This window comes from Chelonoidis abingdonii, chromosome 3 (assembly GCF_003597395.2).
Source record: "Chelonoidis abingdonii isolate Lonesome George chromosome 3, CheloAbing_2.0, whole genome shotgun sequence".
Taxonomy (NCBI): domain Eukaryota; kingdom Metazoa; phylum Chordata; order Testudines; family Testudinidae; genus Chelonoidis; species Chelonoidis abingdonii.
Genome location: NC_133771.1, coordinates 197,417,969 through 197,432,198, shown reverse-complemented (window position 1 = coordinate 197,432,198; position 14,230 = coordinate 197,417,969). Strand labels below are relative to the sequence as shown.

The window sequence follows — 14,230 nt, the reverse complement described above, 5'->3', positions numbered from 1 at the left end:
ACTTTGTTAAAATCTGCAGGTTTAAGAAGAAAATAAACCCTTCTCTCCTTCAGCCTGTGTGTGTGTTTCTAATTAATTTACATTGCAGAACTGGAACTAAAATAAATTATACTTTTAATTTAAAAATAACATTGGGGCAAAACTTACTCACCTTTACTCTTTCAGGTAGCAGGATTTAGTCTATTATAGAAACTTATCAGATTAGAACTATGCAAACCATTAAAAAAAAAGTTTTCATACATTGCAACATTTCAGCCCAAAGCCAGACAGCTTAGTATATATAAAAAGTTATTAATATTGACTCAGAAGGAATTCTAGGCATCACTAAAACTACTCATTCCCCCATCTGTCCTAAATTTATCTTTCCTAACAAAACACATAGCTTTTTAGAATTGGGTCTGTGCTATGTGGAAAATAGAGTTCCTATTCTATTCAGAATCTAATGGCACTGTTGTCCCTCAAAGGTCTTAAACTTGAGTGATGTTTCATTTAACTCAACAGGACTTAGTGTGGGAATAGGATTTGCAGGATCAACTCCCATAATGCAGAAGAAAAAGGTATGTTAAAATAACTAGAGTGGGTGATATGTGGTAAATCTAGAGATCATCATCCCCTACTATTCACTATTCTTAAGGAAAAGGTCCCGTGGACCTTACATTTCAAACAATAGCTGTGCAGCTGCCCTCTGAAACTCAGGCTTCTTGATGGTGTCAAAGACACCCAAAAACTGAGCCCCTGCCAAAATATCACTAGTCATTTTTCAGAAAGTAGGCCTTAGGCCTACTCAGAGTTTTTGCACGGATCTAACTAAACTGGTAGGTTTAGTAAAGGTATTCATATTTGTAGCTATCCCAATAAACACCTTTACACCAGTGTAACTGCCTATCCACTAGGGAGGTGTGCTGATTTAACTAAATTTGTTTTTCTACCAATTTAGGCAATCAATGCAAAAACTATGTAGAGATACTCTTTGTGTACAAGTCACTTTAGGCTTCCCACTAGCCAACAATACTCAGTAGCTGTGGAAAATGCCTTAAAAACAAATTTCCTAATATGAACAAAACAAAAGCAGCGTATCTCGAGCTGATTTAAGCTTTTGGGGCCTCACATGAGTAGCCTCATTTAAGTCAAGGAGTGTTGGAGGGGCTGAATAACTGTTAGGATCAGATTTTTTCCCCCCTACTGTTCTTGAATTGTCTACAGGGATGAAGTATAAAACACAAAGCCAGCTTATCTTGGAGCCAAAAAGGAAAACACAGAGGTGAATGAAAATATTTAATTATACACAATAAAACAAATTGTACCCAAGAATTTTTGAAATAAAAAAATTACAAAAATGTTAATTGAGAACTTTAAAGAAACTGTTTGAAGCGACATTTCAAGCTTTATTCTGATTTCTATATTTCTTCAGTCATGCTCTGTTTGGTTATTACACCTACAAATCACATGAAAAAATGCTCCTTGGTCTCTGTCATTTATTTTAAAGCTATTACAAAAATGCTGAAGACTAGCACGTTGCAACTCCTCTCACATTAGGAAGCACCTGTCCAAGCTCCAGCTGCATAAATACAGTTTAAAAATATCTGCAGAACTACATACACAGACCTGCCCTGTATTGAGCATTATGACTGGAGGTGCATAATCACCTACACCAGTGGTTTTCAATTACTCCAGCTACGTGAACAACAAAGCTGGAGTCGACATAGCTTTGATCTTCACTGAGCTGCATTGATGGGAGACGCTCTCTGGTTGACTTCTCTTACTCTTCTTGGAGAGGTGGTGTGCCTGGGTTACTAGACCCCCCCTAAATCAATCCCTGCTGTATTGACTGCAGCAATGTTGATCTCCCCATAGTGAAGACCAGCCATTAGACTGAGTTTGCAGGTCTGCAAACCACAGGTTGAAAACTACTACCTACGTCCTTCAAATTATTGCTCTTAATCACATTTATTTATTTTTGCGTCTGGGAGTCAGACTGCCAGACAGTAATTAGACTTATAAAAGTTTAGTGATTGATACCTTTGTCAGTGGATAAGCCTATTTAAATAGCTTAAAAAAGTGAATGAATCTGATAAGAGAACTTGTTTGTATAAAAACAAAAACAAGAAAACTCCAAAACCTCGCACAACACAGAAATATCATGTATGGACATGATGGGCTAGATCCTCACATATGCTTGAGTTATGCTTGCAACCTATGGAGCTAAGGGGGTAGGGCATAGCCCCTCATTCAGGGTGTAGATGGGGATCCTAATTAGCACTGAGTGGAATGACACTGGATGCCCAGCGCACAGCATGTTTTGGCCACACCTTCTCCTTCCCCCTATGATGCCAGAAGTAGGTGGTACAGAGGTTTATGTCGCCCAGGATTCTTCTATGCAAGGGGACTTTCAGCTGTTTTAGGTTGGCCCAAAGTCACCAGAAAGGAAGTGTATGTAAGAGGATCTGACCCAATATATTTTATGTAGTTCAAAATAAACACATGCAACCCAAAAGAGTGTATTTCTTACAGTACCAATTCCATGCTACCATTCATAAAGCATCCAGTACATTACTGTATAAAAAAATACTGAGAGAACAGTGCAAAATGGTTTTGCCTCTCTGTCCAGTAACTCATGTCACTCATGTCAGTAACATGTCAGTAACTCTGTTCAGTAAGTCGTCATAGCTGCACTAGTTAAGAATTCCAGGGAACAGTCTAATATTTTTAAATAGATCTAACAATGACATAGTCATTACCATTTTTAAAAACAAATTTGCTTTGTAAGCAAATAGAGTGAACATATAAATGTGAAAAAAAAATCAGTGCATAAGCTAAGTTTAGCAATAAAAATATGTATATAAAAAATGTAGAGATAGCACTATCAGGTAAGAAGAAAATATTAAGAGGACTAAATGGGCCACTGCTGTGCACCAGCAGGACAATTCCTGGATTTGTCTGGTTTGTTATTTAGCAAATTTATATTAATTTTGTAAGGAGAAACAACTGTTCTCGTTTCCAACTACTTCCTTCTCTTAAATGATATAAATGTAGCCCCTCTGAAGATACTTGTTTCCATGAGTGAGCTTCGGCTGAGCGCAGGAGGTCTTTAGCACTTAGCAGCCCCCTTCACTACCCCTTTCCAACAGTATAAAAAAATTATATGGGGTTATTTTGATGTAAATTCCCAAACCCTGTTCCCTAATGTCACCTTTAATGTGGCATCAACCTTTGATCAGCCGTCCTAATTATAGTCTGAAACGTGCATAATAAGTTGCACTGACAAACATTCCGAGAGGAAAAGTTAGGCTCCCACAGCATAACTATGAGTATTAATATTCGACTACATATAAATTCTCTGTCTCTGGCCATTAGAGAAATTTTGGATACTGGTTTTCAGACTGACAGCAAAACAGAGACTCAGGGGTTGAAGCCCTGAAACAGAGCTTCGAAATGGACTTCAAAGGAGCTCAAAAGCTCTTCTTCACCTTGGGTCCCATCTGTATAGTACTGGCTATTGGAAGCACTATTTTGATTATTCTGAATAAGATTGCTGGGTGACCTTGATTCGTTCATAACTTGAGGGTCTAGGAAACCGTAAGCAGCTGAATGAAATGCGTTGGACTGTGAACTAAAAGATGAGCTACCAGAAGCTGCTAGAGATGTACTGATAGAAGGCGTCTGATGGATTTGCCTCCTGTGATCATTTGGGTTTAAAACTTGATTAAATGATGCCTTTTCTACGTTCATGCTCATGCATCCCATGTCATCAGTCTCCATGTTAACAATGCTGGGTGCTGTGACGTTTATGGTGTGAGCCTGATGCATGATGCTGCTATCAGAGACATTCTGCATGTCTTGCTGTGACATTGCTGATGCTCCTATACCATTTGTGCTGGTGAAATCTCGATAGTAGTTTATATCCTTCTGATCAGTCCAGTGCAGAACATTTTCATGAAGAGCTGAGAGAGAACTGCTGCTCTGTGGGTTAGGGTGAAGTGCATCCATTACAAAACTGTTCTGTGGGTGTGTATTAACTGTGTTGCCCGATGAAGCGGAGCACAGGGACTGCCAACATGAAGAAAGAGCTTCATCATGCTTAACCGGTCCCACGGCCTGCACATTTGTAGGCTGATGTGGGATTGGATTTGAATTGCATGTGGGTGGGGAATAGTAAGACGGAATTTGACTGGTGCTTACAGGAGTTCTCTGCAGCGGCATAATCGCAGTTTGAGAAAACATATTTGGTTCTGTGAAAAGGAAACAGTTCTTAATGCATGGAAATTATAAGAATGAAAAACATGGCAGTCATTTCAAATAGTCAAGCCTGCCAAAGCCGTACATCAAAAGCACTAAGCGCAGGCTTAACTTTAAGCACATGTGCAATCCTATTGACATTAGTGGGATGATTCATGGGCTTGCAGTTAAGCACCTACTTAAGTGCTTTGCTGGATCTGGCCACAGTGCTTAGCACCTTGCAGGACAAACCCTAAATGTCCAACCTGCAGTTAGACTGGCTGTACACATCACCCTTCTCTTTACTTGAAACATGGAAGCTAGAGAACCTTACAATAAAAATATGGTGGCTGTGAGGCGATATAGTAAGTACTCTCAATATTTTAGGGCATGTCTATTCTGCATCTGGGAGCAAGCGTCCAGTCCCAATCCACAGACTTGTACTAGCGAATATTTAAGCAAATGGTGCGGAAAGCCTGGAAATTTAAAGTTAAACTTCACTAAAAAGAACCAAATGTCTGAAAGCTCAGAGATAAGCAGAGATAACAGATACGATTTTCAAAAAGGCCTAAATAAGTTGGGAACCTAAGTCCCAATGACTTTGAGACTTTAGCTCCCAAGGCCGAAATCCTCAAAGGTATTTAGGTGCTTTGACAATGGGACTCCTAAGACATTTAGGTGCTTTGGAAAACTTTACTCAATGTTTAGTATTTGTCCAAACAACTTTACCTCCAACCCAATCTCCTGCTGCTCTCCCTGGCACCAGCCCCCTACCCCTCCCTCTCACTGAAAAGGGGTATTACATGCTTGCCCTCTCCCTGCTGGCTGTCAGGGGCTCCTGCCCCACGTCAGTGATGGACTTTGGGGGTGGGGCCTATTGCAGACCTCTGGTGTTTGTTCCCCTCTTACCCCTGCTACTGAAGAGCTCTCTCCTGCAGTGAGCTGCCCCCTCATTGCTGCTGCTGTCATAAGGGAGCATTAGGGGCTGGCGTCTCATAGTATCAGCAGGGGGCAGACTCCAGAGACAACTCATTGCCAAGGGACAGTGCTCTTGCTGAGAGGGGTACAGACCCCACAAATCTTCCCCAACCATTTGTTTCACATGGGGTATTTTCTTCCACCTGAGGGGCAGGCCTACAGCAGCACTTTCAGGATGGAGAAACTACAGCACACGCCTTATGAGGGTGACAGTTAAAATTTCACTGCGCCCCTTCGGGAGACCATGAATAAATGGGGAGACAGGGGCAGGTGCAAATAAGAAGTGTCTTCAGGTAATCCTACTACCTTGAAGTTTAAGTGCTAGAGTCCCAGTGGATAGAGGGAGGGCCAGGTGTGTTCTCAGCTGTGCACCTGCATTCACATGTCAAGTTATTGCAACTCAGCATGAATCAGAAAGTGAAACGGCTTTTTGATTTTTCTGAATATGCATGTGTGGCAATTGTAACGCAAACGTCACCCCACCGGTGCCTCTGGCCACTGAAAACTAGCCCCCAGCGTTTGGAAAAGCTAAGGGCCCTCATCATACTCTCTGCTACGGAAAATGGACACTGCAAATCAGAGAGTCGTCGTTTGTTTCAAACTGATGCTGGACTGACATATGCAGAGAGATCTACCTTTCTTAATTATCCTCCCATCACCAGGGATAGACCGGAATGGAGCTGCTTTGGGCCTCTCAGACACATTGGGACCTGCGATGGAAAAGGACATTAACCCTGTTATTTAAGAATAGGATTGCTCTTTTAAAAAAATAAAAGAAAAAAAATCTTTGCCCAAATTAAAAAAAAAGATCGTGGAGGCAAACTACCAAATGTTTTCCTTACCATATTCCTGCATGAGCTTTTGCAAAGCCAATGTTGATATTTGCCTTTGTCTTTTTGCTTTATTACCATAAGGATCTACATGGGGAAGGAGAAAAGAGTATTGGTGATAAGGATGCTCTCCACTGTGTTTTGTAAAGAAAGTTTCCAGAACTTATGTATGCCTTCTGTTTATAATGGCAAGGGTCTTCCCAAATGTAGTTCTCATAGATATGTGATCTAAAGAGCTGATACAAAAAAATCAAACCCACCACCCCTAATATTATTCTAAAGAAGCACAATGCTGGGGTGCTGTTACTAAAAATACACTTTTACTGATTCAAAGTTGTTCTCCCGTAAAAATACAGCGCTGACATACTCTTAAGAATTCTCCTAGTAGGAACTGTACCTTTTTCATCTGGAAGATATCTGAAATCCATCGACTCACTGACTTCCTGGTCAGAGGGTCTTCGCAGCTGCATCTTTACTGTAACTGGTTCAGTGATATCTTTGTAAAATGGTGGGGTTTTGAATACAATAGCGACTTGGCGATGTACATCAGCTTGTGAGAAACTACCTTTGGCTTCCCACTCATTCAAGACAAATCTGACTTCTATATCATCTAGTCCATCAGAAAAAGAAGGTACCAGTTAGTACAGAGAGAAAAAAAATAAAACCTATAGCCAACATTTTCAAACTTGCAGACCTAAAGTTAGGCATTTAAGTCCTTATGTAGGCTCCTAAGTAGTCTGATTTTCAGAGGTGCTGATGACCTATCGAGTTCAATGGGAGTTGAGGGTGCTCAGCAACTCAGAAATCAGGCTACTTATTTAGGAGCTTAAATGAAGGTTTAGGGGCCTAACTTTAGGCCTCCAAGCTCGAAAATGTTGGCCTCCGCAGCTGAATACATTTGAAATGTATTCTGGAAAGAGGGAGAGAAACTAATCACAGTTACCTTTTTGAACCTTGTCACACAGTAGAAATATTTCATCTCCTCCTTTTACACTTCCACAATTCTTGTTCACACGACAGATTCTCAACTCTGCTGTGTTAGGAGCTCCTAGAGATAAACAGGAAATAGCATAAGGACACAAGAATGGCCACACTGGGTCAGACCAATGGTCCATCTAGCCCAGTATCTGGTCTTCCAACAGTGACCAATGCCAATTATGTCAGAGAGAATGAACACGACAGGCAATTTATTGAGTGATCCATCCCACGTCATCCAGTTCCAGCTTCTGGCAGTTGAGGTTTAGGAACACCCAGAGCTTGGGGTTGCATCCCTGCCCATGTTGTCTAATAAAAAAGAGAAGGCTTTATGAAAGTGCCCTGGGATGACTGATGGGCAGGTATAACAGCAGTGTTATCAACATGAAGGGATGTGAATGGCAGGGGTGAGTTCGAATGCACGTCTGAACTGGGCCTGGTATTAAAGTCTGTATTGGAGGGGGTGCTCCATCTAGCTCTCTCCACTATGTAAGGTTTTGTAAAGCATTAGCGGCTGCCATAGAATGAAAGTGCAGAGGAGAAATTCTGGTACATATAAACTGAAATGAAGGTCTCCATCCTGCTTGACCTAACAAGGCAATAACTGGAGCAGGGACAGTGTGCACCTGGCATTCAAAATACCCTCCACATGAAGGTAATTTGGAAGCATGTTCCTAGACCAAGATGAAATCAGTAAGCTGGTGATGAAGGCAAGGAAGATGAAGGCTCTGGTCATGTAGCCTTTTCCTGTCTTGGGCACCGAATACCAATGCTGCTACTCTTAATGACTTATCTTCCATATTTATTCCAAAGCCAGCTCACATTACTGTCGCAAATATTTCACCACTTAGCCAGTTGTTGTTACTCAACATTACAGCAACTCTGACCCATAGAACTCACATGCAAGGGTTTAGTCAATGACCCTTACACCTCACTCTGGAGTTGCTGGAAAGGGTTGGGTCAGCAATCCGTTAAAGTGATATCCTTCCCTTCCCTCCACCTCAGCACAGCAGATTATAATTTTTACTTATTGACATATTTGGTCGAAAAAAAGGCTAAGTTTGGCCTAAAAGAGATGGGCAAATAAGGGTGGGGCGAGAGTCAGTGAGTCTTCCTATACACTCACATACCATCTACTCAGTGTGGTCCCAGACAGAATTGGGATTGCTGGGCACTACCACTATAGAAATATTTAATAAAAATAATTATTAGTAAATAGTTAACAGGGTTTTAACATTTGGAGGCAATGACCACAATTTTCAAAAACAGAATCCTAAAGTTAAAACTCCAGAATTTGGAGTTTTAGGTATCTAAACAGGTGGCCAGATTTCAAAAAGTACCCAACAGCCCCCAATAGGGTCCACAGGAATTTCTAGGTGTTCAGCACTTCTGAAATCTGGCCACCAAGGCCCCAGTCCAACAAAATACTTTAAAGCATGTGCTTAACTAAGCATGCGAGCAATCCCAATAAATCAACATATGTACATATGGTTAAATTTATGCATGGGTTAGGTGCTTTGCTGGATCAAGGCCTCATTTAGGCACTTAAGTATAGAAAATTCTGTAAATCTTGGTAATATTGCATATTATTGTCTGTAATTCTATACAAGGGGCCAGATTGGGCTCAAAGACAACCACCACACAACTTCTACTGACTTCAGCATCTGGCTAAAGATGTGCAGACACAGAAGGCCTCCGGTATTCTTTCAGTGCTCACAGAGGTACTGGATCAAGAACTGCCCTATGCAAGATTACCTCTGGTAGCCTCACTGTTTATCATTACAAAATAAATCAATACAATTAGGATAGCATAACTGTTTAGCCCTGAGCAGCACAATCATGCTGGAGACCTGCAAAGCTTTGGAGTCTTCAGTGCCCAAAGTAATTATTCAATCTACCACAAGTCAGAGCTTAATATATTAACAGTAGCTTTTCATGAACAAACGTGGAAGATTATGATACTGTTTCAAATTGATATACTTCATAAATAATATCATAATTCATATATATCCAATAAGTATGCTGGGCAAAAGGAGGTCCAGTACATTTATAGATTACATCCCAAAAACCTAAATTAAAAGAACATTAAGGTTGCAAAGTCAAGGAGCTGAAAGTTAGGAAATCTCCTAGTTAAGGCTGCATGTGCAATTATAATTCAGCCACTTTGTGCATATTCATTATGATACAATCTTTACGTATGTGATCACGTGCTGGTTTTCTCTGACTCAGTGCACAGGACAGACTGTGCTCACTGAATGAGCAACTCTTCAATATTTTGTTTCATTCTCATCATTCAGTGTGTGACCACATGCCTCACTGCACACTATTCAAAACCTTCTCTACATAGTAGTACAGAATTATTAATTTCCTCATAACGTTCTCAGCGTAATATCTTAGTGCTTTACTAACATTAATGGAATTGTCTTCACGACAGCCCTGTGAGGTGAGGCATAATTACTAGCCCCATATTACAGATGCTCAGTAATTCTGGGTGTCCAATTTGAGAGGCCTAGTACCTGATTTTTCAGAGACTTTGGTATTATGTAGCATTTTATATGTACGTAGCACAGCTCCCATTGACCTCAGTTGCAGCTCAGAGTGATCAGCACTTCTGCAAATCAGACTCCAGGTGTCTCAAGTTGGGTATTCAGAAAATGAGGAACACAGTGACCACCACGTGAAAATTCTACTTTATATAACATGCACTGCATCACACAGGAACTCTAAAGCTGTCCCTGCAGTTCTTCTTTGAGTGATTGCTCATGTGTATTCCACAGTAGGTGTGCGTGCTAGCCATATGCACTGGTGCCGAAAGTTTTTTCCCTTAGCAGTACCCATACTGGGGAAGCACCGCTGCGATCCGTAGAGTGGCACCTCTATATCGCGCTATAAGGGGAGCTGTGCACTGCCCCCACCCTCAGTTCCTTCTTGCCACCAGCGAAGGCAGTCGGAACTTGGTGCTCCAGCTCTGCTGTAGCGCTTCTAGCCTTAGTAGTACAACTCTTCTTCGTAGATTGCTTCTCTAGTTAGTTGCCTGGCTCGGGGCATGCCCCGTGCCCCAGGCTTCAAGTCGTGCAACTCCTGTCACAGTTCTATGCCTAGAAGCAACCCACACTCTGTGTCTTCGCTGTCTGGGCGAAACTCACATAAGTGAATGTAGTAAAATCTGCAGATCGTTCAAGCCTCGAACAAAGCTTGAAAGCAATATCCGACTCCAGGTCCTGCTAATGGAGTCGACATTGGCCCCAGCACCGGCATGCCGACCTGACTCGGTGCCGGGCACCGCATCATCGGTGCGGAGCAAGGCTCCATCCACCAATTGACACCGCTCCCCTGCCAAGAAGCAAGGGAAGACTCAGCGGTGCCAAGAGAAGGACAGGGATGAAGCCGGTCCTGAGTTGGGCAGCCCACGATCCCCCTCAGGAACCAGACCGTTGACTCACGCTGAGCGGAGTAGTCCGATCCCATCCGCGCAAGCCTCTCCTGTGGTGAAAATGCCATTGATGCTGGAGGCAGCACAGACAGCGCATGACATCCTCGCCCTTCCGGTGCGGGGTGCGCCGCCTGAGACGGGTCCCCGATCCCGAGGGAAGCCATTAGTGGGAGCTCATCAACCCTCCCCGGTCCGGCATAGTCTCCGCTCCAAGGATGAGATACCTACCTGTTCCAAGGGGCCATCCTGGAGCACGCACCAGACTTCCACTCCGTTGGCTGATTCGCCTAAGAGGGAGTCTCAAGGGCCCTCCACTACCCACAGAGGTTGCAGGCACCGAGACAAGAGGTGTCGGTGCTCCTCTTCCCACTAAAGCTATAGGAGCAGGTCTCAATGCCATCGGTACCGACGCTCAGATTCGAGTGTTCGCTCCAATAGGCGTCATGCTCGGAATGAACCTCGACCGTCATCAGCACCTAGGCGTCGTAGCCATGGTCGCCGAGGGGAATCTAGAAACAGCACCTCCGACGGGTACACGTCTTTGTCGTCGAGGTCTAAATCGAAGTCAGCACTGACACGGCTGTGGACACTCCCAACGCTCGTACGGCATCGTGCGTTCCTCAGCAACTTCGGCTTTGGCACCCAGCTGCCCATCCCTGGGCCGCGCCACCCCCCACGGTCAAGCGGCTCCGCTCGGTCCCCAAGCGGGTCAATGGCAAGAGGTTGGGCAAGGGCAGTGGTGTCAATGGGCACCGTGGCCCCAATTACCTGCACGGGCGAGACCCCGTTCAATGGCCGTGGCATCACAGATACACTCTACGTCCAGGCCTCAGCACCAGGAAAAGTCAACCAGTACCGAACCAGCGGCACCACATACGGGCTTGGAATTGGGGGCTGGGTACTGCCCAACACCCTGGGGGCAGAACCCCTCACCGGCACCAGAGGAATCCATAACGGCATCACCACCTGCCCTACACAAAGATTTTAAGGCTCACCAAGAGCTCCTTAAGCGGGTGGCCTCAAACCTCCAGCTTCAGGCTGAGGAGATGGAGGAGCTGTCAGACATCCTGTTCAACGTGTTGTCCTCCTCAGCACCGGGTCATGTGGCCCTCTCTCTCCACCAGGGGGTGGCCAACATATCGACTTCACTTTGGCAAACCCCAGCCTCCTTGACACCTATTTCTAAAAAGGTGGAGAGAAAGTATTTTGTCCCAGTCCCTCATGCAGGACCTGCCCTTCAGACATCCATCTGCATGGGATGAAAGACTACCATGTCATCCTACAAACTCTGGGCCTATATGTCCCGCCAGCAAAGGACAAACCCAGGCCACAGACCTCAGCCCCTCCAGCTAGAGGCAGATATAAGCCCCTACCCTAAGAGGCCGAGGGAGCACAGACACAGGTCCCAGTGCCAGTCTCGCTCAGCCCTGCGACCTGGCCCCTCAAAGGGCAAGAGGCCGGGGAAGAGGCACTTTTGACTCTATGCAGGGGGGCCACCAGGCCTGTTGCCAGGGAAGCCCCCCAGTTAATAAAGTTTGTGTTCTGCAACTGTTTATCTGCCTTCCGAGTGCAATGGTCCTGTATAACGTTGGACCAGTGGGTCCTCAGCACCATTTCCAAAGGCTACACGTTGCAGTTCGCTCCCCCTCCGCCCCACCACCACCTCCTGCCCCTGGGTACCCGGAGCACACCCTCCTTTTAGACCAGGAGGTGACGCGCCTCCTCACCCTGGGCGCGGTGGAGAAGGTACCTCGGGAATTCCAGGGCAGAGGGTTTTACTCCTGGTATTTCCTGATTCCGAAAGCAAAAGGCGGGCTCAGGCCCATCCTCGACCTGCAGAACCTCAACCAATTTATGGTGCATTACAAGTTCCATATGGTTTCCCTGGCCTCTATTATTCCATCCCTAGACCCGTGACGACAGCAAGGGTGTGCCTTCAAATCTTAGGCCACATGGCAGCATGCACTTCCATGGTATGAAATGCCAGGCTCAGAATGAGGCCCCTCCAACTCTAGCTGGCCTTCCAATATTCCCAGGCCAGGGACGACCTGGACAAGATAGTCACGTTACCTCCCAACGTAGTGGCCGAACTGCAATGGTGGTCCCTTCCGAGCAACGTTACAAAGGATTCCCTTCCGAGAGACCCTCCCTCCCTCACTAGATCTGGTGTTGGATGCCTTGGACCTGGAGTGGGGGGCCCACGCAGGGAGCTTCCAAACCCAGGGCAGATGGTCAACCTTGGAAGCATCCCTGCACATAAATGTCAGGGAACTCAGGGCGGTACGCCTGGTGTGCATAGCTTTCAGCCTGCACCTACGGGAAAAGATGGTCAGAGAACACATGGACAATACAATTGTGACATATTACATCAACAGGCAAGGGAACACATGCTTCTTGGCCTTGTGCACAGCCCACAATCTCTCTCTGAGGGCTTTTCACCTACCCGGCAGTCGTAATACAAGAGCCGATCACGTCAGCAGGGTTTTCTCCCACTAATACGAGTGGTCACTCCACTGGGAGGTCACCCGGCAACTCTTCCAAGAGTGGGGAGCTCCCCAGGTAGATCTCTTTGCTACTGCCCAGAATTGTCTCTGCCCCCAGTTCTGCTCTTGGGCTGGGGTGGGCAGGCCACCTTTTCTATGCCTTTCCGCCATTTCCCCTGATAGGCAAGGTCTTACAGAAAGTGAGGGCAGAAAAAAGTCAAGGGTTATCCTCATAGCCCCGGATGGGGCCCAACAATATTGGTACAGAACCCCCTGCAGCTCCTAGCAGCCCTCCCCCCCTTCCCCCGCCGCATGCTGCCGCTTCGGCTGGATCTCCTCTCCCAGGACGGGGGATGCCGCCTCGATCCCAACCTGGCCGTGCTTCATCTGACAGCATGGCTACTCCATGGTTAGACGAGGAGGAAGGGAGGTGTTCGGAGGATGTCAGGCAAGTTCTGCTGGAAAGCAGAAAGCCGACCACACGACGGACCTACCTGGCCAAATGGTCTAGGTTTTCTAGGTGGGCAAGAGAAAGGGGTACTTCCCCATCATCCACATAGCTCCAACTCATTCTCGATTACCTCCTGTCCCTTAGGGCCCAGGGGCTAGCTCCTGCCTCGGTCAGGGTACACTTAGCGGCCATTTCGACTTTTCACCCTGCGGTGCATGGTCACTTGGTATTTTCCCATCACATGACATCCCCGTTTTTGAAAGGACTGGATCGGGCATTCCCTTACGCCAGGCCCCCAGTCCCGCTATGGGACCTGAACCTAGTGCTCTCCCGCCTCATGGGTCCCCCTTTTGAACCCCTGGCCACGTGTTCCTGGTCCCACTTATCATGGAAGGTAGCTTTCCTGGTGGCAATCAACTCAGCCCGCCATGTCTCGGAGTTTAGGGCCCTAACCTCAGAACCCCCGTATACAGTCTTCCACAGGAATAAGGTCCAGCTTCACCCACACCCTGCTTTTCTGCTGAAGGTGGTCTCGAGTTTTCATGTGGATCAGGACATTTTCCTTCCAATACTCTGTCCCAAGCCCCATTCCTCCAATGAGGAATGATGCCTACGCATGCTAGATGTGCATGGGGCGCTGGCCTTTTACCTAGACCGAACCAGGCCATTCCAGAAATCCCCACAACTTTTCGTTGCATCGGCCAAACATATGAGCGGGCAACCGGTTTCTACCCAGCAACTTTCCCGCTGGATCACCTTGTGCATATGCACATGTTATGCCCTGGCAGGGATTCCCCTGCTACCTATCGTGAAGATGCATTCTACGAGAGCTCAGGCCTCGTCAGCCGCCTATGTTGCTCACATC

General features: G+C 45.7%; 1 protein-coding gene across 1 annotated transcript in view; it reads right to left on the bottom strand.

Annotated features, from left to right (window-relative positions):
• Nucleotides 1-1,262: 1,262 nt before the first annotated feature.
• REL (REL proto-oncogene, NF-kB subunit) overlaps nt 1,263-14,230 on the bottom strand; it is a 46,404-nt gene continuing 33,436 nt past the window's right edge. The window contains exons 6-10 of the mRNA XM_032766737.2: nt 6,967-7,071; nt 6,421-6,633; nt 6,036-6,110; nt 5,829-5,903; nt 1,263-4,229 (exon numbers count right to left, since the gene is read on the bottom strand). Coding sequence (XP_032622628.2) covers nt 3,400-4,229; nt 5,829-5,903; nt 6,036-6,110; nt 6,421-6,633; nt 6,967-7,071 — 1,298 coding nt within the window. The 3' untranslated portion in view covers nt 1,263-3,399. The remainder of the gene's footprint in view (nt 4,230-5,828; nt 5,904-6,035; nt 6,111-6,420; nt 6,634-6,966; nt 7,072-14,230) is intronic.